At 44.1% G+C, this 27,838-nt stretch overlaps 1 protein-coding gene across 4 annotated transcripts; it reads left to right on the top strand.

Annotated features, from left to right (window-relative positions):
• The first annotated feature begins 783 nt into the window (after nucleotides 1–783).
• Nucleotides 784–24,485, top strand: HAL (histidine ammonia-lyase). 4 transcript variants are annotated; one of them, XR_002938857.3, is made up of 21 exons: nucleotides 784–912; nucleotides 1,153–1,480; nucleotides 2,151–2,211; nucleotides 2,319–2,346; nucleotides 2,991–3,065; nucleotides 3,156–3,228; nucleotides 3,316–3,382; nucleotides 3,666–3,703; nucleotides 4,357–4,482; nucleotides 6,623–6,762; nucleotides 8,919–8,966; nucleotides 9,930–10,077; nucleotides 10,984–11,079; nucleotides 11,178–11,236; nucleotides 13,160–13,240; nucleotides 16,289–16,354; nucleotides 16,431–16,596; nucleotides 19,073–19,207; nucleotides 20,439–20,547; nucleotides 20,647–20,837; nucleotides 22,774–22,855. XR_002938857.3 is itself a non-coding variant. In XM_009426037.5 (21 exons), exons 2-21 carry the CDS (start codon nucleotides 1,234–1,236, stop codon nucleotides 22,912–22,914), a joined length of 1,974 nt encoding a protein of 657 aa, XP_009424312.1. In that variant the 5' UTR covers nucleotides 784–912; nucleotides 1,153–1,233; the 3' UTR covers nucleotides 22,915–24,485. The 4 variants fall into 4 exon arrangements, 3 of the variants coding, with proteins under 3 accessions (XP_009424312.1, XP_024203778.1, XP_009424314.1); XM_009426037.5 differs by having other exon boundaries at nucleotides 20,647–20,716; nucleotides 22,774–24,485; XM_024348010.3 differs by lacking the exons at nucleotides 9,930–10,077; nucleotides 10,984–11,079; nucleotides 11,178–11,236 and having other exon boundaries at nucleotides 20,647–20,716; nucleotides 22,774–24,485.
• The last annotated feature ends 3,353 nt before the right edge of the window (nucleotides 24,486–27,838 follow it).

Raw genomic sequence — 27,838 nt, 5'->3', positions numbered from 1 at the left:
TTCGATGCCGTAATCATGCTATCCAGAGTTCCTTAATACAAATGGTAATAAGGCGGGTGCAGGGAGCAGTTATCTGTGGTGAAGAAGCTTAATTGGGTGAGGGATATCCATGTGCCAAGATGAAAGAGCATTTATGGAACTTTATAGCTTTATGATTCATACAGAACATTTATAAAGCATTATAGTTACATGGAGTATTGGTGTCCAGATACTAGTAATCACAGACACTTCTATAATATTTCCACTATGCCAGGTGCTGTGTTGAGGGCTTTACATATATGAACTGACTTCATCCTGCCAATAGCCCTTTGACGTATATACTATCATCATTACCATTATCTTCATTTTACAGATGAGGCAACTGAGGCCCAGAGAAGTCAAATCACTTGCCCACAAGTCATACACTTAGCAAATGGCAGAGCCAGGATTTGATCACAGGTAAATCCTGCACATACTGGAGGGAGGCAGTTAGCCCCTAGGCCTTCTGATAAGGAAATACAGGGTAATACTCACCTAATCAAGGCTAATAAGTAGTAGAGCTGGACTCTCATCCACGGCTGTCTGAGCCCCTAATCTCCAAGTCAGGGTGGTTCATTTGCCCAGATGACGACCTTTAGTTGTGAAAATGATCTCTGGCCTTTGCAGTCTTCCCTGGTGGAAAGAAAGCTTCAGAAAACCTTACTGGTGACAGGAAGTAGTTGCTCAATACATGTTTGTGGAATAAACAAATGAGTGACGATTGCCACACTCCCAGTGTCACAGTTGGCCCGCAGGACACATTTTACAGTTGAGTAATCTCAGATAAAGACAGGAACATGGTGTTTATAAGCTGCCCTTAATGGCAGAGAACACAGACAGAAACGAGGGAAGAGAGAGAAATTGGGGACCCTGAAGAAAGGGGGCCAGCAGCAGGTAGGTGCCATCAGGGACAAGAACAGCACCTCCCAGGGTGGGAGACCCCAGGCCTTTCTGGCAGCAGGTCTGGATGGAAAGTGGACAGGAGGCTCACCCGTCTGCATCCCCTGCTCCTGCCCCTGCTCGGCTACAAAAACCAAAGGGACAGCGGGTACCTCAATAAATATTTGTCCAATGCATGAATGAGTAAAGATGAAGGAGGGGGAGTGGTTTGAAAGTCTATTCTCATCCTTCCAGCTGACCACATACCGGTAGCCACTCCTGCATAACGCTCTCCCCTCCTGTGACCAGCTGAGGACCTCAGGCTGCAGCGGAGCCATGCCCAGATACACGGTGCACGTACGTGGGGAATGGCTGGCAGTGCCCTGCCAGGACGCGCAGCTCACTGTGGGCTGGCTGGGCCGGGAGGCTGTGAGGCGCTATATCAAGAATAAGCCCGACAATGGTGGCTTCACCTCCGTGGATGACGCGCAATTCCTTGTGCGCCGGTGCAAGGGCCTGGGCCTGCTGGACAACGAGGACCGGCTCGAGGTGGCCCTAGAGGACAACGAGTTCGTGGAAGTGGGTGAGTGGCTGCAGGAGAGGGCCGCGAACCGGTGCGGTTTGGCCGGGCTTAGTCTTTGCAGCATTGAACCCCCACCTCAGGGAAAATGATGAGCAGAGGTCAGGCTTGCCGAGGCTGGCCCTGTGCAGGCACATGCCACGCCTCTGGGGATCTTAAGTCCTCACACAACCCTGTGAGATGGGTAGGATTCTCCTCCACCTCTGATGGAGGAGAAATCAGAGAGGAGGTAACTTACCCAGACTCCAGCAGCTAGTAAGTAACAAAGACTAGACTGGTACTCAAGGCTGCAGGTCTGAATCCCTTTGCAGTGACTGAATCATTTTGAGGTTATTTTGCCTTTCGAAAGAATCCACCCCCACCCCCAGACTGGAGGCCGGCAGCATAGCATCAGTTCAGATTTTGAAGAAAACAAAGCTGGGAATGGGGATGGAAGTGGAATTCTGTCTTGAACTTTCATCTAAACCCCTGGTCTCTGCCCTGACACCTACCTTTCTGCTTTTTGCTCTCCTCCTACATAAAGATGCTAAGACCACATGAAACCATCTGAAGTAGTTTTAAAGCAGCCATTTCTATAGAATTCATGGGCCAATGATGGGCCCTTCCTTGGTTTAACAGGGGGAACATGGCTGTACAATGTGATCTGTAACGAGTCTCCTGTGCATTGTTTTAGTTATAGAGGGTGATGCCATGTCTCCTGACTTCATTCCATCTCAACCAGAAGGAGTTTATCTGTATCCTTTCCCACAGGCTCTTTGGTCTGCTCTGGGGGTGGCTCCTGCAGATGGTGGGGCTGGGGGTTTTTCCACACCACCCTATGTGTTCCTTTACCTGGATACAGATACAGCAAGTACCGGGAGCCTGAAAAGGTAAGCTTCAAACCACTTTCTTTTTCTTCAGAAAATTAAGGCCCCTTATTTAAGAGGGAGGAAAGCCAGGAAAACTTCTGAGTAAACACTGTCAATTAGAACAGGGCTGGCTGGGAGCACTGACTCATGTCTGTAGTCCCAGCACTTTGGGTGGCCGAGGTGGGCAGTTCACTTGAGGTCATCAGTTTGAAACCAGCCTGGCCAACATGGTGAAACCCCATCTCTACTAAAAGTACAAAAATTAGCCAGGTATGGTGGCGTGCACCTGTAATCCCAGCTACTCAGGAGCCTGAGGCACGAGAATTGCTTGAACCCAGGAGGCAGAGGTTGCAGTGAGCCATGATTGTACCACTGCACTCCAGCCTGGGCTGGAGACTCTGTCTCAAAACAAACAAACAAACAACAAACAAACAAACCACAGGGCTTTATCCAGCTCTGTAGTGGGGAAAGGGGGCTTGGAAAGGCATTATGCTTTTGCACCAATAAGCCTCCTCTTAGGCAAGCTGCATTTTTATTTAGCATATTCATGTTTCACGCAATGATCAGATCTCTGAAATGTCAGTTTGGTTCTGTTGGAGGTGTCCCTACTCTGGTTAGAATAATCAAGCTGTTCAGACTCACTGAGATCCCCTTCTTTTGTGTAGTACATTGAGTTAGATGGAGACCGTCTGACCACGGAGGATCTGGTCAACTTGGGAAAGGGACGCTACAAAATAAAGGTATGGGGAGGAAGGGAAAGATGTCCTCTGGCCATTTTTGTTGCCTGTGGAAGTCTTTAATGTGCTCGGTTCTGATCAACATTTTCCTAGCTCACCCCAACTGCTGAGAAGAGGGTGCAGAAATCCAGGGAGGTCATAGATAGCATCATAAAAGAGAAAACAGGTATCTTTTTATCTTTATGTTATAAATATTTTTATAAACAAACAAAAATCCCTGCATTTAATTGCATAATGTCTCTTTTTATCCTAGTTGTTTACGGTATTACTACAGGTTTTGGGAAATTTGCCAGAACTGTAATTCCTATCAATAAGCTACAGTAAGTTTAAAACACACATATGTTCACGTTCCACCTACCCTCATCTTTGAAATATTTTTCAACAAGGGAAATAATTCACATTTGCCCCGATTTACAGATCAGAGGATGAGGCTTGGGTTACCTTGCATGTGAGTTGGTATTGAAAACCCAGGCTGGCTGGTTTCTCCCATTGCCTTCCTTCTGTCCCTCCAAGGGTTTGACCATGATTCCCTTTATTTTCCCAGCTGAGGGAACATTTTCTCACTGCAATGTATCTAAGAGGGTTTTTACCTTTCTGTTGCAGGGAGCTTCAGGTCAACTTAGTACGCTCACATTCTTCAGGTAAGTCAAAACGTTGGGTGCCTCCTGGATCTTGTGTGATTAGATGAATAAAGCACAGCACAGTGTGAGTTATCCAGTTATTGTCACAAAAAGCTAGTTTCTCAAAACAGCATTTCAAGAACTAGGTGCCGAGGTGAGAAGGGATGCAGAAAGAATCAGCTGAGCCTCAGAAAAAGAAATGGGCCAGGTGGAGGGATGGGGTTGGTATGAGAACACATGTCCCATGCCGTGGAGACAGTGTTGCATTCAGGGAAGGAAATAAAGCCTGGAACTCAGAGAATGAGTGAGGATGGGCATAGTGAGATGGGAAAGACTGTCACCAATCAGCACCCATCAGATGATAAAGAAGTTGTGCTAAGGACTCTGGATGCTATTCTAAAGGTGAGTGGGAGGTCAGGGGTTCACTGAAGCTTCCCAAAAAGGGGAATTGAGAAGGCAAAACTGGGATCTTAACCTTTGTCAGGAAGATGGGGCTCGGACAAGTCAGGCAGGCAGGAGGGAGAGTAGTCCAACTACCTGAGCCGAGAGGAGAAGGTAATAGCAGACTGGGCTACATATGGGAAAGATTGGAGGGAGGGAGGGAGGGAGGGCGGTTGTCAGGAGACAGAAAGGAGTTTGCTTTTCTTGGAGAAAACATCAATTCTGTTTTGCAGGTGTTGGGAAACCACTAAGTCCTGAGAGGTGTCGGATGCTCTTGGCTTTAAGGATCAATGTCTTAGCCAAAGGATACAGTGGCATTTCCCTGGAGACCCTCAAACAAGTCATAGAAATGTTTAATGGTAATGCAATGGCTCCCTAGACAGAACCTCTGTGGAGGCTGGACATGTACCACAGGGTAGAATTGATTGGCCAGATGCTGAGGAATCACCTAAGATAAGAAGACATGAAATAATTGAAATGAGTGGGAAATGCCTTTGGCAAAAAGAAGGATAGTTAGATGGGGGAAGAGGAGAAAGTCCATCAGAGATGCTTACTCCTGTGAATTTTAACTTATTCTGCAAGACCCTTTCCCTAGCATTTGTCATCTTCAAGACTAGAACAGGACTCTTAAGTCTGCCCTTACATTCAAGTCTGCCTAGAAGAACCTTGGATTAAGTGGTACACGAATATGGTTAGAAAAATTGCATAATGATATCAATGTCCATCCCAAAGGCCAATTCAGTAGTTCTGGTTGGTGCCTGGGAATCTGAAATCGTAATGCCCCTCCAGGTGATGGCCAGACTTGTACACTAAAATCCAACTTCTTGCAAGGGTAGAACAAAATGAGTTAATGACTCCCTTGTAATCAAGAAGCCATGTAGTGGCAGGATATGAGGGAACTCAACTCTGGAGCTTTCTTCTTGGATAGGAAAATTCTAATGTGGAAACCAGATTTGCAGTGGTTGGAGGTATTGTCCCTTCTCACAGGTAAGGACAAGCCTTCTAGGTCAGTGGAGACTCAGAACTCTTTGAGGGGAAGGAGAGGGAGGAGAAGCAGTGCTGAGGCAGTCACAAACAGCAAAACACATTCTTGAGTTTCCATGTTATGGACGCAAGTGGCACGTAAATAGGATATGCCAATGAGTGGAGAGCAATTTGAATGAGCAGTCTATTGTATATAGGACTGTGCTGAACAGACTAGTAGTGATTCCAACACCTATTTTTACTCCTACCTTGGTCTGCCATGCTATATAGCCCTAAAATCCCAGACAGTAGCACTCCAACTTTAAACCCACCTGTACTTTATGGGTGAGTCTAAGGCACCTCTGAGAATTCCCCAGCATGAACTATGAGCCAGAAGCTGGTCTGTGGATGGCACTGCCATACCCGACTGACATTATTTAACAGTTGGAAAAAATGCTGCTGTCAGGAATCTGATTTTATTTCAGAAAAATGAAGCCTCTTTTTTGGTAACTTTTTGGGAATTTCTTAGAAAATGGCACGTGTTCATTGATAAGCGGCAGTGGAGTGTAGACTGGGTGACTGGCAAAATGAAAAGACTCAGTTGCCTATGACTTCTCTTCCCCTGGGAACCTTGTTAATGCTTTGGTGCACCACTTCCTTCTGGAACATTTTATATTACTTTTCCAATGTTTCCAAACATTTTCCAATAGCTGTGAATGGCTAAACTTGGTCAAATGAATGTCCTTTAATTTCATATTTAGATAATTTCTAACTATTTTTCCTATAATAAACAATGAACTGTAAAACAAAAACAAAAAAATAAAACAGCTAGTTCCTGATCACGTCTTTAAGTTATATTGCTAAAATTTCTACAAGTGGAAGTACTAGGTTGAATTAGAGCACGCAGATTTTGAGGGCTTTGTATCCAGAAGTGTCCTCCTTCCTTCTTATTTATTTAGGAGACAGGATCCTGCTTTGTCACCCAGGCTGGAGTGCAGTGGCACGATCTCGGCTCACTGCAACCTCCACCTCACGGGTTCAAGTGATTCTCCCATCTCAGCCTTCCCAGTAGTTGGGACTACAGGCATGCGCCACCATACTTGGCTAATTTTTGTATGTTTTGCAGAGACAGGGTTTCACCGTGTTGCCCAGGCTGGTCTTGAACTCCTGGGCTCAAGTGATATGCCCGCCTCGGCCTCCCAAAGTGCTGGGATTACAGGCTTGAGCCACTGCGCCCGGCCTTTCTTTCCTTCTTGCTGACTTTCCCTCCAACCCTCCTTTCCTCCCTCTCTCCTCTTCACCTTCCTCTCTTCTTCCTCTCCACCCCCACTCCTCTTTTTCTTTCTATAACAATTCATCCAGGTCCCTTACATATTAGCTGGGTTTGAAGAATTGTCTTTCCTCAGGTATCTGTGCCATAAAGTGATAGATATTGGAGGCAGGGTGTTTGGGAGGGCGGTGGGGGCACTCACTGGCAAAGCAAGGAGAGTCAGAATGCAGTACTCTTGAACTAATTGCTGCCTACTTCTCTCCCAGCCTCCTGCCTGCCCTATGTTCCAGAGAAAGGAACCGTTGGTGCCAGTGGAGACCTTGCCCCACTCTCTCATCTTGCTCTTGGGCTAATTGGAGAAGGGAAGATGTGGTCTCCAAAGAGTGGCTGGGCTGATGCTAAATATGTAAGACTCGTAGCAGCTTCTATCTGCAGCAATTGCCCTAGGTTGGACACCAACTGTGCTTCCATGCTTCGTATCACCTAATCCTTACAACAGCCCAGTGAGGGAGCCTCTACTATCCTTACTTTATAGATGAGACAACGAAAGCTTAGAAGTCAGACTAGGCAAGACTGTTGTTAGCTTCTATACTTGGCTGTCAGCCTTCTGGGTTTGGTAATCACCTTGGTGAAAAGGCATAACTGCTACTGTTAATCCCAATTATTTATCCTGCACCTACAACATTTCCAGTGCCTAGCAGGGAGGTCACACACTGTCACAATTTTAATTACGAGCTGGTCTCACAGGTGCAGTGGTATGGCTTATAGCACTTACTATATGGCTTCTGGAAAGCAGGTTTCATTTTTCCCTAAGCTCTTACCCTAGTGGCTAATCAAAAAAGCCTGTTTTTGATAAAGCTTTGGTGTTTTCTTCATCTGTGTCTGAATTTCATTACGGCAGCATAAAGCATCATTTAATGTAACATCCCTGATGAACTGCTGGGAGCTTCCCTGATAGTAAGTGAAAGGGGTAGAGGGCCCCAGAAGAGGAAACAGCTAAGGAAATAGATAATCCTTTTGGGGATGCAGCTTCTAGATCATCTGTCTTCCGTGCAGGCTTGTCTTTGATTATTTCACTATGGACAGCGTTTTCCTCCGACCACCCTCATACAGCAATCACCCTGACCTTTCTAAACAGCAAATTCAAGCATGTTCTGGTGAAAACTTGTAATGCTTCCCATTGTCCTCAGGATAAAGGCTAAACTGAAAGTGGCTTTCAAGGGTCTTGTTTGTCACGTTAGCCCCTAATCCCTTCTATGTGTGGTTCTGCATTGCAGAAACTGGAGGTTGCTTGCAGCAGGAATGTGCTGGGCAGAGGGTCTGGTACAAATACGTTCTTCTGTCTCCTATTTCTGCTTCTGAAACATCTTCTAGGGATCTTTTGAAGCCAGAAGTTCAAGACCAGCCTGGGCAAGAAAGCGAGGCTCCGCCTCTACATAAAATAATTAAAAAATTATCCTGGCACAGTAGCATGTTCCTGTAGTCCCAGCTACTCAGGAGGCTGAGGATCACTTGAGCCCAGGAGTTCAAGGCTGCAGTGAGCTAGGATTGCACCACTGTGCTCGCTCTAGCCTGGGTGACAGAGACAGGTGTCTAAAAAATAAAAAGAAAAATAGAAAAGCCCTCTAAGAAGCTTCCGTCTCCGCTGCTCCACTTCCTACCCCTCGAGTTCCTTGTGACCCTCCTGTATGCTCTCCTAGCAAATGATTGTTTTCCACTGCACCCCACCCACTTCCCACATCCTCAAGCACTGAATGTACTATTACTCAGATTGCCCTGAGCTTGTCTGTCTTCATTTTGCCTACTCCTAGACCGACCCCAACACCCAGAACAGAATCTAGCCTCTAGCTGATACTTGAATCTAACTGTGAAATTGACATAGTAAATGGGACCAGCTCTGTCCTTCTCTTACCTTAACTTCCCCTTCCTTCTTTCCTAGAGAGACCTTAACTTAATGACTCTCTACTTCTTTTATTTCAAGGGAAGATTGTTCTGCCCATTGCCCCCTCGGGATTCTGTCTCCATCTAGTAGAGGGAATTTTATAATCCCCTCTTCACTGGTGCTCACACATGTGCCACAAAAGCCCTGCTCTGAGGTTTTGCCAGTATTTAAATGAAGCATTAATGAGGTTAGAGGACTTTTTAGGTCAAGCTCTGGAGGCAAGGGAGCGTGAACTGGGAGGAGTCCAGCCTGAGCACAACACAGATGCATGTATGTGTGTCAGATGCCTGCATGTCAGGAGGCAGCGGTAAAAAAGGTGAACCGCTAAGGTGGAAACTGAACACGAAGGACGTAGAAACCAAAATTTAGGGTTGATTCTATAGACAATGGAGCCCCTGATTTCAGTACAAAAATTAATTGAAAGATAAGTCTGCTTTCACGACTAAAGAACAGAACTAGAGAATAGACCAGAGAACATGAATACAGCCAGTTCCTGTAGGTCTCATTTCTTATAAGATGGACTTTTGGGCATAAAGAGCTATTATTGGATTCCATATGATATTGGAAATAGGCCAGTATTTCATTTGATACCCATTTTCATATTTTTAATCATTCTATAGGTGCTAGAAGCCCATGGATTGAAACCAGTTATTTTAAAACCAAAAGAGGTAAGGAAACTCAAGAAAAATATGTTCATAGTGCATGAGTTTTTATTTATGCAGTATTTTCAGTTTTAATCTCAGCCTCAATCATTCCTTAAATGCAACTTGCATGTTTGCTTAAAGTTCATCCCTGAAGAAGGGGCAACTCCGTAAGAATTTAAAAGATTCTTTATGCCAGGCATGGTGGCGGATGCCTGTAATCCTAGCACTTTGGGAAGCCGAGACAGGTGGATTGCCTGAGCTCAGGAGTTTGAGACCAGCCTGGGCAACATGGCGAAACCCATCTCTACCCGCCCCCCCCAAAAAAAGACAAAAATTATCCAGGCGTGGTGGTGCACACTTGTAATCCCAGCTACCCTGGAGGCTAAGGTGGGAGGCTCACTTGAGCCCTGGAGGTCAAGGCTGCAGGGAGCCATGATCGCACCACTGCACACCAGCCTGAGCAACACAGTAAGACCCTGTCTCAAAAAAGAAAAAAGATTCTTCATGCCACAATGCATAGGGGGTCTCTTAGGAACGTAAAACTTCAAATCGAGTTCTGTTAGGATCTCTGAGAGATAGATGTTCTCAGCCCAAATTCCTTAGAATGCTCTAAGCTAAGAGTCTTGGACCAGAATTGGGTTTTTTTGGATGTCTCGTCTATAACAGTAAGAATTTAAAGAAGAAATGTAACCTAATGCACTAAAGATTTTATGTGCAGTCTACACTCCAGAGCTGCGTTGCTGCTTTGGGAATGGGGATACTTAATGAGTGTTTCATTTGCCAGATTTGTGCTTACGAGTTCACATATGATAGCACTTATTCTTCAAGGGCTTAAATAAACATTACTGTCCCACACTTTAGAAAACATAAACATAATTCAGCTGACTGGCTAATTTTTCTCTTATGAAAGCAAAAGATACAAAATCCACAGGTATGTAGGTTCGTTACAATAATCACAGTAGGAAACTTTGCTCTCTCCCCCGACAGGGCCTGGCACTCATCAATGGGACGCAGATGATCACATCCCTGGGCTGTGAAGCTGTAGAGCGAGCCAGTGCTATTGCACGGCAGGCTGACATTGTGGCAGCCCTGACCCTTGAGGTGCTGAAGGGCACCACCAAAGCCTTTGACACTGGTCAGCAGGGTTCTTCCTTTTGGTTGTTATTCATTCAACCAGAGGTGGTGGGGCGGGGTGGCTGAGATCTTTAGACACAGAAGTGGTGGGGGCAGGTAGTAGGGAAGGAGAAAACCCAAGTGCCTGTGGCGTACCCAGTGTGCTGCCTCTTCATCTAGGCTATGGCACAACTGATCTTTGAAAGAACTGCAATTTACAGATACACACAGCCCGGAAGTTGAGTGACTTGCCTGAGAGCACCCGGGGATCTGGGTGTGTGAAGCTCTGTGCTGTCTTAGGAATCTTTTTACAGGACTTAGGAGTCCTGTAAAAAGGAGTAGGATTAGAGTTGGTCCCGACTAGAAAATTGGGAAAGAAAAACTGTCGAATTGGTAGCTTATTTAGAAAGTAGTGAATTTTGACGACCCCCCAACTATAATATGAAAAAGGGCAGAACATTGTCTAAAAGTGAATGAGTTAAATTAGGCCACTGTAGGGCTCCCTCCTGTTATTAGCCCTGTTCCTTTAAGGTAGGCCCAGTGTCTTGAGTGGAATTCCCAGTGGTCTCAACATATAGTTTGCTCTCAGATATTTAAAGTAGAAGGAGTCAAGTCAATAAGGAAAATCATGCTTTCAGAGTTAAGTTTCTAATTCTGAGTGGTGGCTAAGGACCCCTGGGACTTTTGAGGGCTGTGTCAGCACCGTAGATGGTCCTGAACCATTGATGGTCATTTATTCTAATATCAGAATTACTCGACCTGGCATGGTGGCTCATGCCTGTAATCCCAGCACTTTGGGAGACCAAGGTAGGAGGATCGCTAGAGCCCAGGAGTTTGAAACCAGCCTGGGGAACGTAGTGAGACCCCCATCTTTAAAAAAAATAAATAAATGGAATTATTCAGACTTTTTCTCCTTCATCAATTCTAGACATTCATGCTCTTCGACCTCACCGTGGGCAAATTGAAGTTGCTTTTCGGTTTCGGTCACTCTTGGACTCAGATCACCACCCATCAGAAATAGCAGGTCTGACCATGTTTATGGGAGTGACCTATTTGGTTATGTGTTTTGTGAAAAGAATTGGTAACATGATCCCTGTCTCATCCCCTCCACCTCTTCCACAGAGAGTCACAGGTTCTGTGATCACGTCCAGGATGCATACACCTTGCGCTGCTGTCCACAGGTAAAAGTAAAGAAAAAAAAAGTCAATAAAAAATGCCAATAAAGTTTTTCTTTCCCCAGGTTCAGGATGAAAAATTTTAAAATAGGAAAGTGTTAGAAAAACATGTAATGGTCAACTATAGTCCAAATTTCTTACTGTCTCTATGAAAAGTTATGTATATTTTACCTTTATGTGTGCAATTGTTGTAAAGTTTCTATTCTATATGGTGAACTATTTGTTTTCTTTTGATTGCTCAACCTACTTTCAGAGGACAACCTTTTTTTTTTTTTTTTTTTTTTTGAGACAGACATCCAACAAATAACCTCTCTGATTTGGAGATAGTCTCACTCTGTCACCCTGGCTGGAGTACAGTGGCATGATCTCTGTTCACTACAATCTTCACCTCCCAGGTTCAAACAATTCTCCTGCCTCAACCTCCCGAGTAGCTGGGATTACAGGCATGTGCCACCATGCCTAGTTTTTGTATTTTTAGTAGAGATGGGGGTCTCACCACGTTGGCCAAGCTGGTCTCGAACCCCTGACCTCAAATGATCCACCTGCCTCAGCCTCCCAAAGTGCTGGGCTTACAGGCGTGAGGACCGTCCCCGGCCCAGACAACCTCTTATGTTGATTCAGTGCCCTAACTTTTAAAAATTCTTAGTAATAAAATCATAACCAGTTAGTAGAGTTGTACTGTTTCTCCCTGTTAAGATGAAACTTTAACCAGATAGTCAGAGGTGTTTACAGGAAAGTCTTAATTATATCATTTTGAAACTCAAGTGCATAGTAATGGTTATACCTTACTTGCATTTTATGGGCAATATAAATTATTTTAAATGAATTTGTGATGCTTAACTTTAAATTAAAAATGCAGATGACCTGGGTTGGCATTAGGCATCTGTACTGCAGATGTATAATTTACATATGACAATTAGAGAGCCAGGCATCGCAATAAACCATATTTTGGTCTGTGCCAAATTTCAGTCTATGGTGTAATAGAGAGTCCTCCCTAGAATAAATACCCTCATTTCCCTTTACTCAGCAAGTTTTCTTTTCTAGCTAGCTTATTAAGCAATGGATCAAAACACCTATGGGTAAGAATTGCCAAATTAGATCTACAGGAAGATTAAGTCCTGATGTAAGACTTCCCTGATATTTTAATAACGATAGCAGATTCTATGTGACAGGCACCATTATCACTGTCTCTCATTTATTAATTCATTTAATCTTCCCAACTATAAGATACTCTTTCTCCCATTTTGCAATGGGGAAACTGAGGCACAGAATTAAGTATCTTGCCCACGATCACACAGACAGATAATTACTTCCTTGACTTCTGGGAGAAACCAGAGCCAGGTGCTGCTTTATAGCATTGTGGCTATTTCTGGGGTTTATACAGGGTAGCTGCCTTATGTGTGAGCATCTTCTAATGTGATACCTTCATGCTTAATGAACTTTACTGCCTTGGATAATAGCTACCATTTGAGTAATCTCTGCGAGTCACATCTAAGAATTTGTTTGCATTATTTTATGTACTTCTCAAAAGCCATAAGTGCTATTGTCTGTTTTCTAAGTCTTCCTCTCTTTTAACTATAAACCTAAGGAACTTGCCCAAGTCCTACCACTAACCTGGGAATGAATCTGCCTGTGTCTAGAGTTGGCATTCTTCCTCCCACACCATACTGCTTTGTATAGATTGATCTAATGTGAATATATATGATAATGAATTTATTCTAATTTGTTTCAGTGAAAACCCAAAAGAATTATAACAAAATTATCTTCAGTTCAAAAGGAACATAGTATAATTTCCATGGTTATAACTTTAAAATAAGATCTTCTATATTCTTTATAACTTTAAGATAAGATCTTCTATATTCTTTTAAGAATATTGGTACTCTTCAGGTAATCAAATGGGTCATATACCTTATTTTGATTGTATTTTAGGTCCATGGTGTGGTGAATGATACAATAGCATTTGTGAAGAACATCATTACCACAGAACTGAACAGCGCAACAGATAATCCTGTATCTTTTGATTGTATACTAACCTGCAATTATAGAATTGCAGCTGGTAATTTTAGGATCTACTGAAACAATCATTTTGTGTAGCTTCTCAGTTCCATTGCTCCATTTTACAGAGTAAATGAATCAGTACCTGAGGCTCAGAGGTTAACTGACTGTCTCCAGGTCAGAGCTGGTAAGTGGCAGAGGTGACCTGTGAACTTACTCTCAGGTTCCAAGTCTAACATGCTGTACTTTCAAAATGGACCCATTCATGATTTAAGAAGATATTTCCAGCATCGGCTGACATGTTTCCTGAAGACACTGGCCCTAAAACCCCCTGCCAAGGTTGTTGGTGGGAGGGTGAAGACGTGGGTCACAAATGTGATTGCAGAAATGCTGAACAATTTATGCAGGCCTCTCTGCTTTGAGTGAGAGCAGTTTGCGTTATGCAGAGGTCAGCATTTTAACACTTACCAAAGTATTGATTAAAGAGTTATGGCTTCCTCATCCTGAGGTTTTTGGCATTTTTTTTGTTTGTTTATTTTTAGACGGAGTCTCACTCTGTCTCCTAGGCTGGAGTGCAGTGGTGCCATCTCGGCTCTCTGCAACCTCTGCCTCATGGGTTCAAGCGATTCTCCTGCCTCAGCCTCCTGAGTAGCTGGAATTACAGGCATGTGCCAGCAGGCCCGGCTAATATTTGTATTTTTAGTAGAGACAGGGTTTTGCTGTGTTGGCCAGGCTGGTCTCAAACTCCTGACCTCAAGTGATCCACCTGCCTCGGCCTCCCAAAGTGCCGGGATTACAGGTGTGAGCAACTACACCTGGCCCCCATCATGAGTTTTTATTTGTCAAGCGCACTTTGCTCAAATTAGTGCTTTTGCGTTTGTTCAAAGAAATAGTAAAACTGATTCCATTTCTCAAGGATGGAGGTCCTCTCTTAATGGTGTGGCTTATCTCAGAGCCATCTGGTTTTTCTATGGAATGTTCCATGATGGCTCAGTTCCCCAGATGTTGAGGTGATCAGTCAGGAGTCACACTGACACAGTTTTCATGGAGATAGCACTGCCTCTGAAGATAATCAAATGCCTTTGGAATCTATTTTTCCTATTCCACATCTGCCTCAGTTCTGAATCCCAGAGAAAGTGCTGAAAAAGCAGCCCCAAAAGCAGGTCACAGGCTGAGTTAGCAGATGGTTATGTGATAGCTCCGTAAGGTTTCCCATGAGATGGCTTTTGTATGTATGTGTTTTTTGACAAGCTTACTTCAGAATGTGTGTTTTATGTTCTCTCACATTGTTTTACACTGAAGTCAAACCCACACTAAATAAGCCTCAGGAATTGTGGGTCTCTCCATTCACCTCAATACCACCCCATCCCCCAGATGGAATAGTAGTTTTTATGAACTCTATGTAGTCTTATCTCACGTACCAGTCTTTTCACTGTAGGGAAGAGGTATCTATTCTACATTTACATCATTGCTTTTAAAGGGTATCTCATAGTTTTTAGAAATTACCATTCAATTACTGAATATGGGGCAGGGGATAATTAATTCCTCACTAAATTCTTCTGCTACCACTTGCCTCAGCAAGAATTTCAGCCAAAAGTCTTTTATTTTTTTCAATTAAAGATTGCTAATTATTGATAAATTTCCAATAGGCTAATATTTGGGAGTTCTCTTGCAATACTGCTGTTACCTGAAAGAATATGTGTCTCAATTTTCTATTGCAGATACGGAGCCCCATCACACATGCTGGATATTATGGGAGTTAAATTCTAATTGTTCTAATCTAATAGCCAACAAACAAATTTGGAACAACTAGAGGACAACAAAAACATGTCTAAGTTCTAAATTGATGCAGAATTCCATTGCTATAGGGATTCAGAGAATGGAGAGGAGGCCAAGACCAAGGAGCTAGACCCAATGGGCTCACAGTTACACATGCAGAACAGAGTAATCCACACTTGAGTAGGTTAATGTAACACATACATCTCTAACTCTTTCAAACTTAGAACCTTTCTTGCACACAGCGAGTTCTCAGTTAACAGGTAATGAATATTCTTGAGCCCAAGAGGCAAAGATTAGCTCTTTAGAACCAGGAAGAAGGATCTGCTACTGCCTTTTTCTGGGTGCTTGCTGGTTTAAGTAAAGTGCATGATGGAATAGAATTATCTGAGGCTGGGTTTGGTGGCTCACACCTGTAATCCCAGCACTTTGGGAGGCCAAGGTGGGCTGATCACTTGAGGCCAAGAGTCCAAGACCAGCCTGGCCAACATGGCAAAACCCTGTCTCTACTAAAAATACAAAATTTAACTGGGTGTGATGGTGCATGCCTGTAATCCCAGCTACTCAGGAGGCTGAGGCACAAGAAATCACTTGAACCCGGGAGGCAGAGGTTGCAGTGAGCCGAGATGGCGCCACTGCACTCCAGCCTGGGTGACAGAATGATACCGAAAATAAAAAAAGAATTACCTGAGAGTAATAATATTCAGCAAATTTAAACTTGCCACCTACTTAAAATGGATTCATGAGGACATATTGGCCACCATCTGCTGTTGAACGCTGACACCAGATTACTGAGTAAAGAATTTGAAAATTTTCTCAATATTGATTGTTCCAGACATTTTGGTAGTTGCTCATCAGCAGAGTTTCCCATTCAACAGATTCTTCTATGGAACACAAGTTTGCAGTGCCCATTGAAGAAACAGAAGTTGCTTTCAAACAGATGTGTTGGTCTCTGTTTTTAGTTTCAGGCTATAAACGTTTTGAGGGCAGGTACTAACCACCAGGTTAGTAAAGTTATGGTGCTTGAGAATCTAATCTCAAGAGAAAACATCATTTCAAGGTTCATGTTTTTTCAGCCTCCAAATTGGGTGTACATGATCCACCTTTAAGGCTTTTTGTTTTTTGCTTTTGTGCCCCTTTATGTCTCTTGCAGGAACACTTGTCTCTTTCCCTCCACCCCACATTTGTACACAGACTGCCACCTCCACGTTAAAAAAGAAGGCAGGAAGGGGTTGTACTTGAAGTGACCAGCAAATGTTATCTTCAAGCCTTAACCTCTTTTGAAAGATGGTCTTTGCCAATAGGGGAGAGACAATTTCTGGAGGAAACTTCCATGGTGAATACCCAGCCAAAGTAAGCTTTTTAGAACTGCTCTTGACCCAGAAGGCACATTTCAATATAGGCTGACTAAATGGAGACCCTCTTTCAGGCCCTAGACTACTTGGCCATTGGCATCCATGAACTTGCTGCAATCAGTGAGAGGAGAATCGAGCGGCTCTGCAATCCCTCCCTCAGTGAGCTGCCTGCCTTCCTGGTGGCTGAAGGTGGTCTGAACTCTGGGTTCATGATAGCTCACTGCACGGCAGCAGCCCTTGGTAAGGACACTGCCCCTTTCCCAGAACACATGCCCGTCCATCTAAGGGTCTTTCCATTTCACCTAGAAGTATCAAATGTGGTCTGTGAGCGAGATCTAACTTTTCACCACTTTTATCTGCATCCTAGTTCTCTCAGTGCAAAGGTAACAGGTTAACTCTAATATTTTTCAGAAAAAAATAGTTTAAAAACTTCAATACTGTTATACTGAAATATAATAATACAATAACAAGGCTGTAATGGACAATTTCTCTGTGGAAAGCAATTTGACATTGCATATGAACTTCATCTCTATAGCTTTTTTCCAAATCTCCATTTGAAGACTATTGGAAAAAGACTAAGATGGTTATAGTTAATGGTGAAACTTGAACCAACCTATAATTAAACTTTAAACTTTTAAACCTATAATTAAACTTTGGATTCATTTCACTAGATGTAACAACCACTAAAAACATAAAGATGTTATTGCAACATTAAAAAAATGCTTATAAGAATCAGGATACCCTCTGTGAAGATTGAGCTTCAACATAGTTTATTTCTGACTCAAGATTGTAAGAGACAGATTAACACATCAGAACAGTGCCTGGCACTAAGTAAGTGCTAAGGGCCTCATTTATGTTCATTCACTTAATTGCACAATTGTCACCTGAGGTAAGTGCTATTATTGTTATCTATAGATGAATATCTGAAGATCTGAGAGTTAAGTGACTTGCCCAATATTGCACAGCTAGCAAGATGTAAAGCAGAATTCAAACCCTGAATTTTGGCATGCAAAAATGTGCTTTTACTTCAATTAATGAGGATCTCATTTTAATCAATACTTAATCCTAAAATAGGGTTGTCAAATTTAACAAAAACACAGGATGACTAGTTAAATTTGAATTATTTGGGACATACTTGTACTACAAAAATTATTTTTTTAATCTAAAATCAAAATTTAACTGGGCATCCTTTACTTTATCTAACAACCCTACCCTAAAAGGCAGGATAGCATGAGTTATTACATGCGTAGATGCTAGATCAGAAGCCCAGCTCTGCCATTTACTAGCTCTGTGAGCCTCTTTATCCTGTTGATCCTCGATTTACACCTGCATAAAATGGAGATAAGTTTACCTAAGGGGGTTGTTTGGAGGATTAAATGAATTGATGTATATAAAGCCTGGCACATCATAAGCACTAAAAAAATACTAGTTGCTATTAATATTATTCCCAACCAACACAAATAACCAACTAAGAGCCACTGAATTCACCTCCTCTGACCAGTATCTTCTATTTGCTTACTTGCTTATTAATAAAATACCCCTTTAACAGGTAGAAATTTCTCACAATAACGTAGTAGTGGGGGAGTAGTCATTGATTTCTAGAGAACAGGATGGACATTGGGAAGCCTCATTTGAATATGTTTTAGTTTCCCAAGCTGCCTATTGAGGTTGTTTGGCTTGCTTTCATTGTAGTAAAATTAGTGTTTTTCTTTTTTTGGCACTTGTAAGTTATCTTTCTGAACAAGCCTTACCACAGGTTACTTATCTGTATAGTCCACAGTTTAGGGTCCAAGGACTTGGGACTTACAGTGCTGAAACCTGGAAAGTCCTTGGCCAACCAACATGACCTTGACAAAGTAGCATGACCCTAGTTTAAAGCGAGATCATCTTAGGATACGATCCCATACAGCATAGAAAACAACTGAAGCTTCACCCATGACCACTCTTAAAGCCAAAGATAGAGGAGAAGAGACTTTGAGTCTGACCTTTCCTGACTTCTAAGCTAGGGTGAGGGAACTTCATAACCTAAGTTTTTGCTACTTATAGTGTAGTCCTCAGACCAACAATATGGCCATCACCTGAGAGCTCATTAGAACAGCAGAATTTCACGCCCCACCCAAAGCTCAGTATCTTTGTTATAACAAGGTCCCTGAGTGATTCATGTGCACTGGAAAGCTTGAGAGTCCCATGTCTTGGTCCTCCCTAGAATTCCCCCACCTCCCAGATATTTCTGGCAGTCATCGAGCCCCTGTTTACATCCATTTATATCATCCTTGAACACTCTGAAGTGTTAAATCTTCTTGCCCAAGATTTATGGGTCCAGCCTCAGTCCCCAAATGCCACACCGGAATTCTGGTGACACAACCAAATTGACCTCAAGTACCTGAAAATGGCCATCATGTCTCTTTCTCCCCTAGTCTCCCTGGCATGCTATATGCTTCCCAGGTTGTCATCTTGGCCTTGTTATATTAGAATTCCCAGCTCTCCCATCTCCGTCTTACCTCAGAACTCACTATTGCTTTAGAGTCCTCACTTGGGGAAAAAAATGACCTGCTTCCTTTTCCCAAAGCAGCTTTCTACCATCAGGTGCTTGGATAATGTCCAAGATCTTCTGGAGAGTGTATCCCATGCTGTGGAGCACTCTGTGGAAGCCACGGGTCCTTTAGACAGCTCATCCTATGAGGAGCACTTCTTAACTGGCACTGGTCTCTTGCAGTTTCTGAGAACAAGGCTCTGTGCCATCCCTCGTCTGTTGACTCCCTCTCCACCAGCGCAGCCACGGAGGACCACGTCTCCATGGGAGGATGGGCAGCAAGGAAAGCCCTCAGGGTCATCGAGCATGTGGAGCAAGGTAATGCTGATGAGTTCAGGGTGGTGGGCCTGCCTGATAGACCACTGTGCCCGTGGTTCTCAAGTGGGATCTCCCACCAGCAACATCAGCATCACCTGGAAACTTGTTAGGAAGGCAGACTCTCAGGCCTCCTTGCAGGCTGGCTAATTCAGAAACTCCAGGAGGAGAGTGGAGCAATCTGTGTTTAACGAACCCTCCGGGTGATTCTGATCTTCACTAAAGATTAAGAACCAAGGAACCGTGCAGAACTAAGCTGGTCCTTTGGCTGGCTTTTTTTTCTCTTTTTTTTTTTTTTGAGGCAGGATCTCTATCTGCCACCCAGGCTGGAGTGCAGTGTTGCAACCATAGCTCACTGCAGCCTTGAACTCCCGGGCTCAAGTGATCCTCCTTCCTTAGTCTCCTAAGTAACTGACATCTCAGGCAAGCACCACCACACCTGGGTAATTTTTACATTTTTTTGTATAGATGGGGTCTTGCTGTGTTGCCTTGGCTGGTCTTAAACTCTTGGCCTCAAGCAATCCTCCCACCTCACCCCCAAAGTGTTTTTTTTCTAATGATACTTTTAAAACATATTCAAAGTGGAGAGAAGAGTACCGTGAACTCTCACACCCCACCTTGATTCAACAGCACATTCAATTTATGAAGTACACTATGAACTCTAGTGAGTGCAGACAGGTCACAATGGGAGAGGATGAAGTTGTGGAATTCACTGTGGACCTGGAAGCAATTTCTCATCTTCTAGTCCAGTATCCCCACCCCACAATTCATATGGAATTGGAAACCACGAGATGTAAAGCATCTTGATGAAATGCATAAAATTATTTAATAGAACTGGGGCTCAAGATGACGATCAGCTCTTCTTTCTGACTTCCTTCCCTACCCACATGACCCAAACTTGGCCAACAAACCTTTGTTAGAGGATGTGAATGGGGGACATGGCAGATTTTGCTAGTGCAGATGAATGGGCAGCTTCCTGGGTAGGTGTGCAAGTCTGGTCATTATTCAGGTAAATGTCTCAATTCTCCCCTTCTCAGCATTAAAGATATAGTCAAGGGGTTAGAAAACAGGTTAAAATGGCAACTAAATACCAAAGCAACTTCATTCTACCAATAGACAGAGAACAAACCATCTGTTAGTTGGGTGGTGATGGGTGTCAACTTTGGGAAATCCACATTCCTTAAGCATGAAGTCAGACTTGCATAAGCTACCCTCTTGGAATTTCTTGTTTCAGTGCTGGCCATCGAGCTCCTTGCAGCCTGCCAGGGCATAGAGTTTCTACGTCCCCTGAAAACAACCACTCCGCTGGAGAAGGTCTATGACCTGGTGCGCTCTGTTGTAAGGTAAGATCAAACAGGTCTCTGAAAATTACATCAGTTCAGCACTGTGAACCCTGGCAGCGTTTAATGTTTGGCTGATGGGCGGATGTGCTCTCCCTGTAGGCCCTGGATAAAAGATCGCTTCATGGCCCCGGACATCGAGGCAGCCCACAGGCTGCTCCTGGAGCAGAAGGCAAGCTGGCTCCTTGGCTTGTTTCTTAATTTTTAATTGTTACAGGAAAGCAAAGTCGGGGATGGAGAAACATTGCCTTATTCTATTGTTTTCTGGCCACTCCTTGGGAATGAGCAAAAAGGTATTTGAGCAACAACTTGCAGCACCACTAAGAAGCCATATAATAAACACTAAGTGCACCAGGGTGCAGCCAATGGTTGAATATCTAAGGATTAGAAACAGAAATGATTTTAAATGGAGTTTTGGGACAATATTCATGGGGAAAAAAATAAGATGTCAGGTTCATTGATGCCTCCCCACCCCTGCAAGATGTCCTCTTTGATTTAAAAGTGCGTTCCCTTCTGGGTGATGCTATCACAACTACCACCACTGGGTGCAATGGCTGTGTAGACCTGGAGAGAAAACCAAGGCCCGGGTGTTTACTTCAGAAGACTTTCGGTCTGTCTTGTGCTCTGGTGAGATACGGGTTTTTCTTTCTTGCATATTTCCACTGGTTACATTGACCATATACTCAGTTGCCAGGTACAGATGCCCAGCATGCTGGCTTATCTTTTAAATATCATTTTTGAAGTGCTTTAAACCTTTTGAATAACTTGTGGATGTTATGTTCCCTAGAATCGCTTGATTTCCTTAAAACGGTTGCTCTGCTCTGGGGCAGTGATTTTTCCCTGTGATTTTCACACCCATTATTTCTAAGCATGTCCTGCACTCTGGATGGGGAAGCTGCTTGTCTGCTGCCAACTTTGGTGCTAGGAGGGAGGTATATGAGAGGTTAGCCTTTAAGAGTATTCATTTTCTAAGGTCATAAAAAATAATAGGGAAGGCTCTTTGGCTGTCAGTGGCAATCAGTTAAAAAGCATATATAAACCAAAAACAGGGCCTTAATTTCATTCAATTTTTTAAAAAAAAATTTTTTAGAGATGCAGGTCTTGCTATGTTGCCAAGGCTGGACTCAAACTCCTGGGCTCAAGTGATCCTCCCACTTTGGCCTCTTGAGTAGCTGGGACTACAGGCACATGCCACCATGACCGTCCAGGGCCTTACTTTGAGATGATGTTATGCTTAAAAAAAAAAAAAGAAAGAAAGAAAAAAGAGGTTGGTGGGTGGGAAGCAAAAACTAACCAAGGATCTGAGGCAGTGCCTCTCCAACGTTAAAGTGGCTATGAATCTGCTGGGCATCTTGTTAAAATGCAGGTGTGGATTCAGTAGGTCTGGGTGAAGGCCAAGATTCTGACTTGTCCCAGGTGATGCTGATACTGCAGGGGCACAGGCCACGCTTTGGGTAGCAGGGTCAAAGGAACAGAGCACCTGTTGCATGGAAATAAGGCAAAAGGGAATACAATTCACTGCCTTTTACCATTTAAGGCTTGCTTTAGAAAACACACAGGTCCAGGCCATGTGTGGTGGCTCACGCCTGTAATCCCAGCACTTTGGGAAGCTGTGGTGGGTGGATCACTTGAGGCCAGAAATTCGAGACAGCCTGGCCAACATGGTGAAACCCCGTCTCTGCTAAAAATACAAAAATTAGCTGGGCCTGGTGGCATGCACCTGTAATCCCAGCTACTCAGGAGGCTGAGGCACAAGAATTGCTTGAACCTGGGAGGTGGAGGTTGCAGTGAGCTGAGATCATGCCACTGCACTCCAGCCTGGGCGACAGAGTGAGACTCTGTCTCACAAAAAAAGAAAAAAAACAAAAAAACAAGAAAAAACCACATAGGTACTGTTAAGACCCTGGAGCAACTATCCTTCACTCTGTCCACACTGAATTCTCTGGGTTTTGTTATTTGCTTGCTTGTTTTGCTTTGGAAAAGTATGCAGCTTAAAATCTTTATGATGACTTTAGAAAGTTTTGGACTTTGTATATTTACAGTCTTTAATGCAACCAAAGACTAATTGACACAGGTCATGTGTCAAATGGCTTAAAATAAAAGCAAGCAAACAGCAGCTGTGTCCGGTCATGTATAGAGTATGTTTTGACTTCGGATGAAGTTGATGTTTAATAGCATGTGGAAACAATGTCGTCAATATTTCAACTTTGCTTTGTCCTTGCTTTTCAGGTTTGGGAAGTAGCTGCTCCATACATTGAAAAATACAGAATGGAGCATATTCCAGAATCAAGACCTCTTTCTCCAACAGCCTTTTCACTGCAATTTCTGCACAAGAAATCCACCAAAATCCCGGAGTCTGAGGACCTTTAATGGGTTTTGTCATGAAGTAGCAGATCAGAGGGCAGTCAGTTTAGCACAAAGCAATACTAGGCTGAAGGAGAGACCTGAGAACTTTCCTAGGTAGATCAATCCATTGTATAATTCAGTTCTTCTAAAGCCCACGTTGGTTAGGCTGATGGCAGTATTATAGTTGCTAAATTCAGCACTGTGTTCCTGTTGTCGTGGTTCAAGACCCACCAGGTATTTTCAGATTATAAAACTTTTCTTTCTTTCTTAACAGTTTCAACAGGCCACTCACTCTTAAGGGTGAGAAGAATAACCACAATTGTATGTGCCTGTTTTTTACTCTTAGCATTAGATGAATTCAAATTTGGAAACAGATTGATAGCAATTTTTTCTAAAAACATCAGACTTTTGTTAACCTTTTTTTTTTTTTTTTTTAATTTGCTTCAACAAGCTCTCCACCAGTTGACTTTCTTTGGCTAATTTTACTTTGCATGATATGCCTTAATATGCCTTCATAAATAACCATTTTAAGTCATAATTTGTCCTTAAGCTGCTTTTTTCTTCTATTAATTGGATCATAGTAAAGAGTAGTCAATAGGGTCTTCAGCTATTAATTGTAGAGGTGATTAAAACCAACAAGGAGTTTCATGTGCAAAGGAGATAAGGAATGAATATAAAGATTGCTATTTGGGTGGCTCTTATTAAACTGTGTATTTTGTACTTATCACTACATGTATCCCCCAAATGCTTACATGGGAGTTTGAGGTTAGTATTTTCACTTCCTAGGTGTTAGTACTCTATTCACATTCTTATTGTAACCTTCCTCATTTCACAGATAAGGAATCTTTGGGGATTAACCAACCTCCTTTCTGTAATGGTAATCATTAAAATGAGTCCTATTGATAAAGGTCAGATGGAGCCCTAGAATGTATTACTGCATCTATTTTTTTCCCCAAGAAGATAAAGGACCTTCAGGGATGGCTTAAGTGTATCTGTCCAGATGAAGGATGGGTCACATGACCTCTTGGCTTCCCAAGTCTAAGCTCTGTGACTTTGCACCAGTGTGTGCATATATGTGCAAGGCTCTTCAAGTGGTCTGAAACCGTGGCTCTAAAAACCACAGCTGGTGGAGAGGAGGACAGACACACTTGCCACCTTGCCTACCTAATTGCCGTCTAAAATGGGCCGAACAGTGGATTTCACAATAGAGTTTTCACCCTTTAGATTTACAACCTGTCAGGTGGAAACTGAAGTGAAAACTGCTGCCCACAGCAATTCAGGGAGCAAAAAATGTGCTGAGGAGACTGTTTACTTAAAGGTTGTTCTTGGTGCTATTCTTTGTCAAAATGTGAACACACACAAATGAGGTTTGTGCATTGTCATCCGTGGGCTGCCATTGAGCCAGTAACCCCCAGCGGTCTGATGGTGCTCTTCGCTCCAGTTTGGGGAATGCTGGATTCTTACAGCCCCTGCAGCCCTCCAGGTCAAAATGACACTTTGTCACTGAGTTTTCTACACAGCTCTATTAGTAACTGACAGCACACGCCTTCAAGTGCACTTCAAGGGAAACATGGAATAAACTAAGTCTCAATTGCCTTATGGTGTCGCTTTATTCTTAGGTATTTATAGCAAAGTTAAGCGCCTCTAACAGCAGTTAATCAAGCTTCTGAAGGATTCAGTTGACAGATGTCAACCGTTTTAAGAACAATATGCTTGACTCAGTACACTCTTTTTCCCATTGGCTAGCAACAAAAGAGTTGGAGGCATCAGGATTTCCTCCCCAGCCCCGCAGGCTCACCTGGTCTTTGTCACAAGTTGTCTCAGGGCAGCTGGAGGAGGCAAACCCTAAAGAACAAGGGCTTTTCAAGTCCCTGTTGTGCCACGTTCGCTAATGTCCTGTTGGCTAAAGCGAGTCACGTTCCAGGCCCAGAGTCAATTTGGGAGGGTAACACTCAAGGGCATGGGCATGTGATTTGACGTGATCCATGGGCCTGTATCTGACAATCTACCACATGCATAAAATCCCATCACAGGCTGGGTGCAGTGGCTTATGCCTGTAATCCCAGCACTTTGGGAGGCCAAGGTGAGTGGATCACGAGGTCAGGATTTCAAAACCACCCTGGCCCAGATGGTGAAACCCTGTCTCTACTAAAATTACAAAAATTAGCCAGGCACCGTGGCAGGTGCCTGTAATCCCAGCTACTCGGGAGGCTGAAGCAGGAGAATTGCTTGATCCTGGGTGGCAGAGGTTGCAGTGAGCCAAGATCGTGCCACTGCACTCCAGCCTGGGTGACAGAGTGAGACTCCATCTCAAAAAAAAAAAAAAGAAAGAAAGAAAGAAAAAAAAAAAGAAAAGAAAAAGAAAAAAAAGTCATCACAACCGGCAAAATTCAAAAGCAGATACATTTCATACTGCTTTAAACCTGTGTCTGATTTTTGGGGCTGGTCACTGGATTGCTTTTTATTAAACTTTATGGTTCTCTTTACGGTTCATTTTGCTTTTTTTTTTTTTTTTGAGATGGAGTCTCGGCTCTGTCACCCAGGCTGTAGTGCAATAATGCTACCTTAGCTCACTGCAAACCTCTGCCTCTTGCGTTCAAGCAATTCTCCTGCCTCAGCCTACCGAGTAGCTGGAATTACGGGTATGTGCCATCACACCTGGCTAATTTTTGTATTTTTAGTAGAGATGGGGTTTCGCCATGTTGGTCAGGCTGGTCTCGAACTCCTGACCTCCAGGGATCCACACATCTTGGCCTCCCAAAGTGCTGGGATAACAGGCGTGAGCCACCGCTCCCAACTCATTTTGCCTTTTTGCTTACTTTTGTTGAGAGTATTAATTTATTAAATGTAAACATTGTAAATGTAAATGTAAATGTAAATGTAAAAAATAGTTGGAGAACATTAGTTTCAGCCCAGAGGGTAGACTTCATTAGTCTAACATACAAAAGACAGTTAAATTACAATGCTACAAAGGCTATCATAGAGATGTGGGAATGTGGGGAAGGGCGTCCAGCTCCAGTTTCCCATATAAGGAAGAGAAGGAAAGCATTCTGGGCAGAGGGAACCGTATTGCATGGCCCTGAGCAGCTCACTGTCCCCTAAGGAACAGTGTGAAGATTGGTGTGATTAGGGCTTAGAACTCAAGAGCTGCTCAGACCTTAATGTGCATGTGAATCACCCGGGGCTTATTAGCATGCAGATTCGGACTCAGCAGGTCTGGGTCCAGCCAGAGGTTCTGCATTCCTAGCAAACTCCGTGAGTTGCACGGGCTTGCAGCACGCTGGCCTGGGAGGACTAGGGCAGTTTGGGTAGATGTCTTTTTCTGTCTTCTTTCAAAAAAGGCATGAATGCTATTTGTTTAAAGTGAGTGCCTCCTAGATGAAAAATCAGATGTGCTTCTCTTCCTTGTTCCTTCAATAGAAGAATCTAATCTTGTGTTGCTTGAGTTCCAGGGAAGACTCGACCTAACATTCCGTTTTGGCTTTTATGTGTATCTCCTGCACCCCAAATGTTCACAGTGCCTAGGTGACTGGTCACAGGGGAGCCATCACACACAGCAACTGTGTGCCCCCTACACTGTCTCAAGACTTCTTAAACAATCGCATGAGGTTCAGAGCTCCAGAGACCCCATTGTGATTGTGTCCAGAATTGGTGGGTTCTTGGTCTCACTGACTTCAAGAATGAAGCCGCGGACCCTCGCGCTGAGTGTTACAGCTCTTAAGGTGGTGCGTCTGGAGTTGTTCGTTCCTCTCGGTGGGCTCGTGGTCTTGCTGAGCTCAGGAGTGAAGCTGCAGATCTTCGTGGTGAGTGTTACAGCTCATAAAAGCAGTGTGGACCCAACGAGTGAGCAGTAGCAAGATTTATTGCAAAGAGCGAAACAACAAAGCTTCCACAGTGTGGAAAGGGACCCGAGCGGGTTGCCAATGCTGGCTCGGGCAGCCTGCTTTTATTCTCTTATCTGGCCCCACCCACATCCTGCTGATTGGTAGAGCCGAGTGGCCTGTTTTGTCAGGGCGCTGATTGGTGCGTTTACAATCCCTGAGCTAGATACAAAGGTTCTCCACATCCCCATCAGATTAGTTAGATACAGAGTTTCCACACCCAGGTTCTCCAAGGCCCCACCAGAGCAGCTAGATACAGAGTGTCGATTGGTGCATTCACAAACCTTGAGCTAAACACAGGGTGCTGATTGGTGTATTTACAAACCTTGAGCTAGATACAGAGTGCCGATTGGTGTATTTACAATCCCTGAGCTAGACATAAAGACTCTCCACGTCCTCACCAGAGCAGCTAGATACAGAGTGTTGATTGGTGCACTCACAAACCTTGAGCTAAACACAGGGTGCTGGTTGGTGTATTTACAATCCCTGAGCTAGATATAAAGACTCTCCAAGTCCCCACCAGACTCAGGAGCCCAGCTGGCTTCACCTAGTGGATCCGGCACCAGGGCTGCAGGTGGAGCTGCCTGCCAGTCCTGTGCCGTGGGCTCGCATTCCTCAGCCCTTGGGTGGTCGATGGGACTGGGCGCCGTGGAGCAGGGGTGGTGCTCGTCAGGGAGGCTCGGGCCGCACAGGAGCCCATGGAGTGGGTGGGAGGCTCAGGCATGGCGGGCTGCAGGTCCCGAGCCCTGCCCCGTGGGAAGGCAGCTAAGGCCCGGCGAGAAATCGAGCGCAGCGCTGGTGGGCCAGCACTGCTGGGGGACTCAGTACACCCTCCGCAGCCACTGGCCCAGGTGCTAAGTCCCCCATTGCCCGGGGCCAGCAGGGCTGGCCGGCTGCTCCGAGTGCGGGGCCTGCCAAGCCCACGCCCACCCGGAACTCCAGGTGGCCCGCAAGCGCCGCACGCAGCCCCAGTTCCCACTCACGCCTCTCCCTCCACATCTCCCTGCAAGCTGAAGGAGTGGGCTCCAGCCTTGGCCAGCCCAGAAAAGGGCTCCCACAGTGCAGTG

Source organism: Pan troglodytes, chromosome 10 (genome assembly GCF_028858775.2).
Source record: "Pan troglodytes isolate AG18354 chromosome 10, NHGRI_mPanTro3-v2.0_pri, whole genome shotgun sequence".
In the NCBI taxonomy this organism is placed as follows: domain Eukaryota; kingdom Metazoa; phylum Chordata; class Mammalia; order Primates; family Hominidae; genus Pan; species Pan troglodytes.
This window is presented reverse-complemented; position numbering and strand designations above follow the sequence as displayed.

What these genes read in the sequence shown, in the direction of transcription:
- HAL (XM_009426037.5), top strand. Translation starts at nt 1,234, where the DNA reads ATGCCCAGATACACGGTGCACGTACGTGGGGAATGGCTGGCAGTGCCC. An exon ending in CAACGAGTTCGTGGAAGTGG is followed by an intron (nt 1,481 to 2,150) that starts GTGAGTGGCTGC and finishes GCATTGTTTTAG; the next exon opens with TTATAGAGGGTGATGCCATG. An exon ending in ACAGCGCAACAGATAATCCT is followed by an intron (nt 13,241 to 16,288) that starts GTATCTTTTGAT and finishes CTCTTTTGAAAG; the next exon opens with ATGGTCTTTGCCAATAGGGG.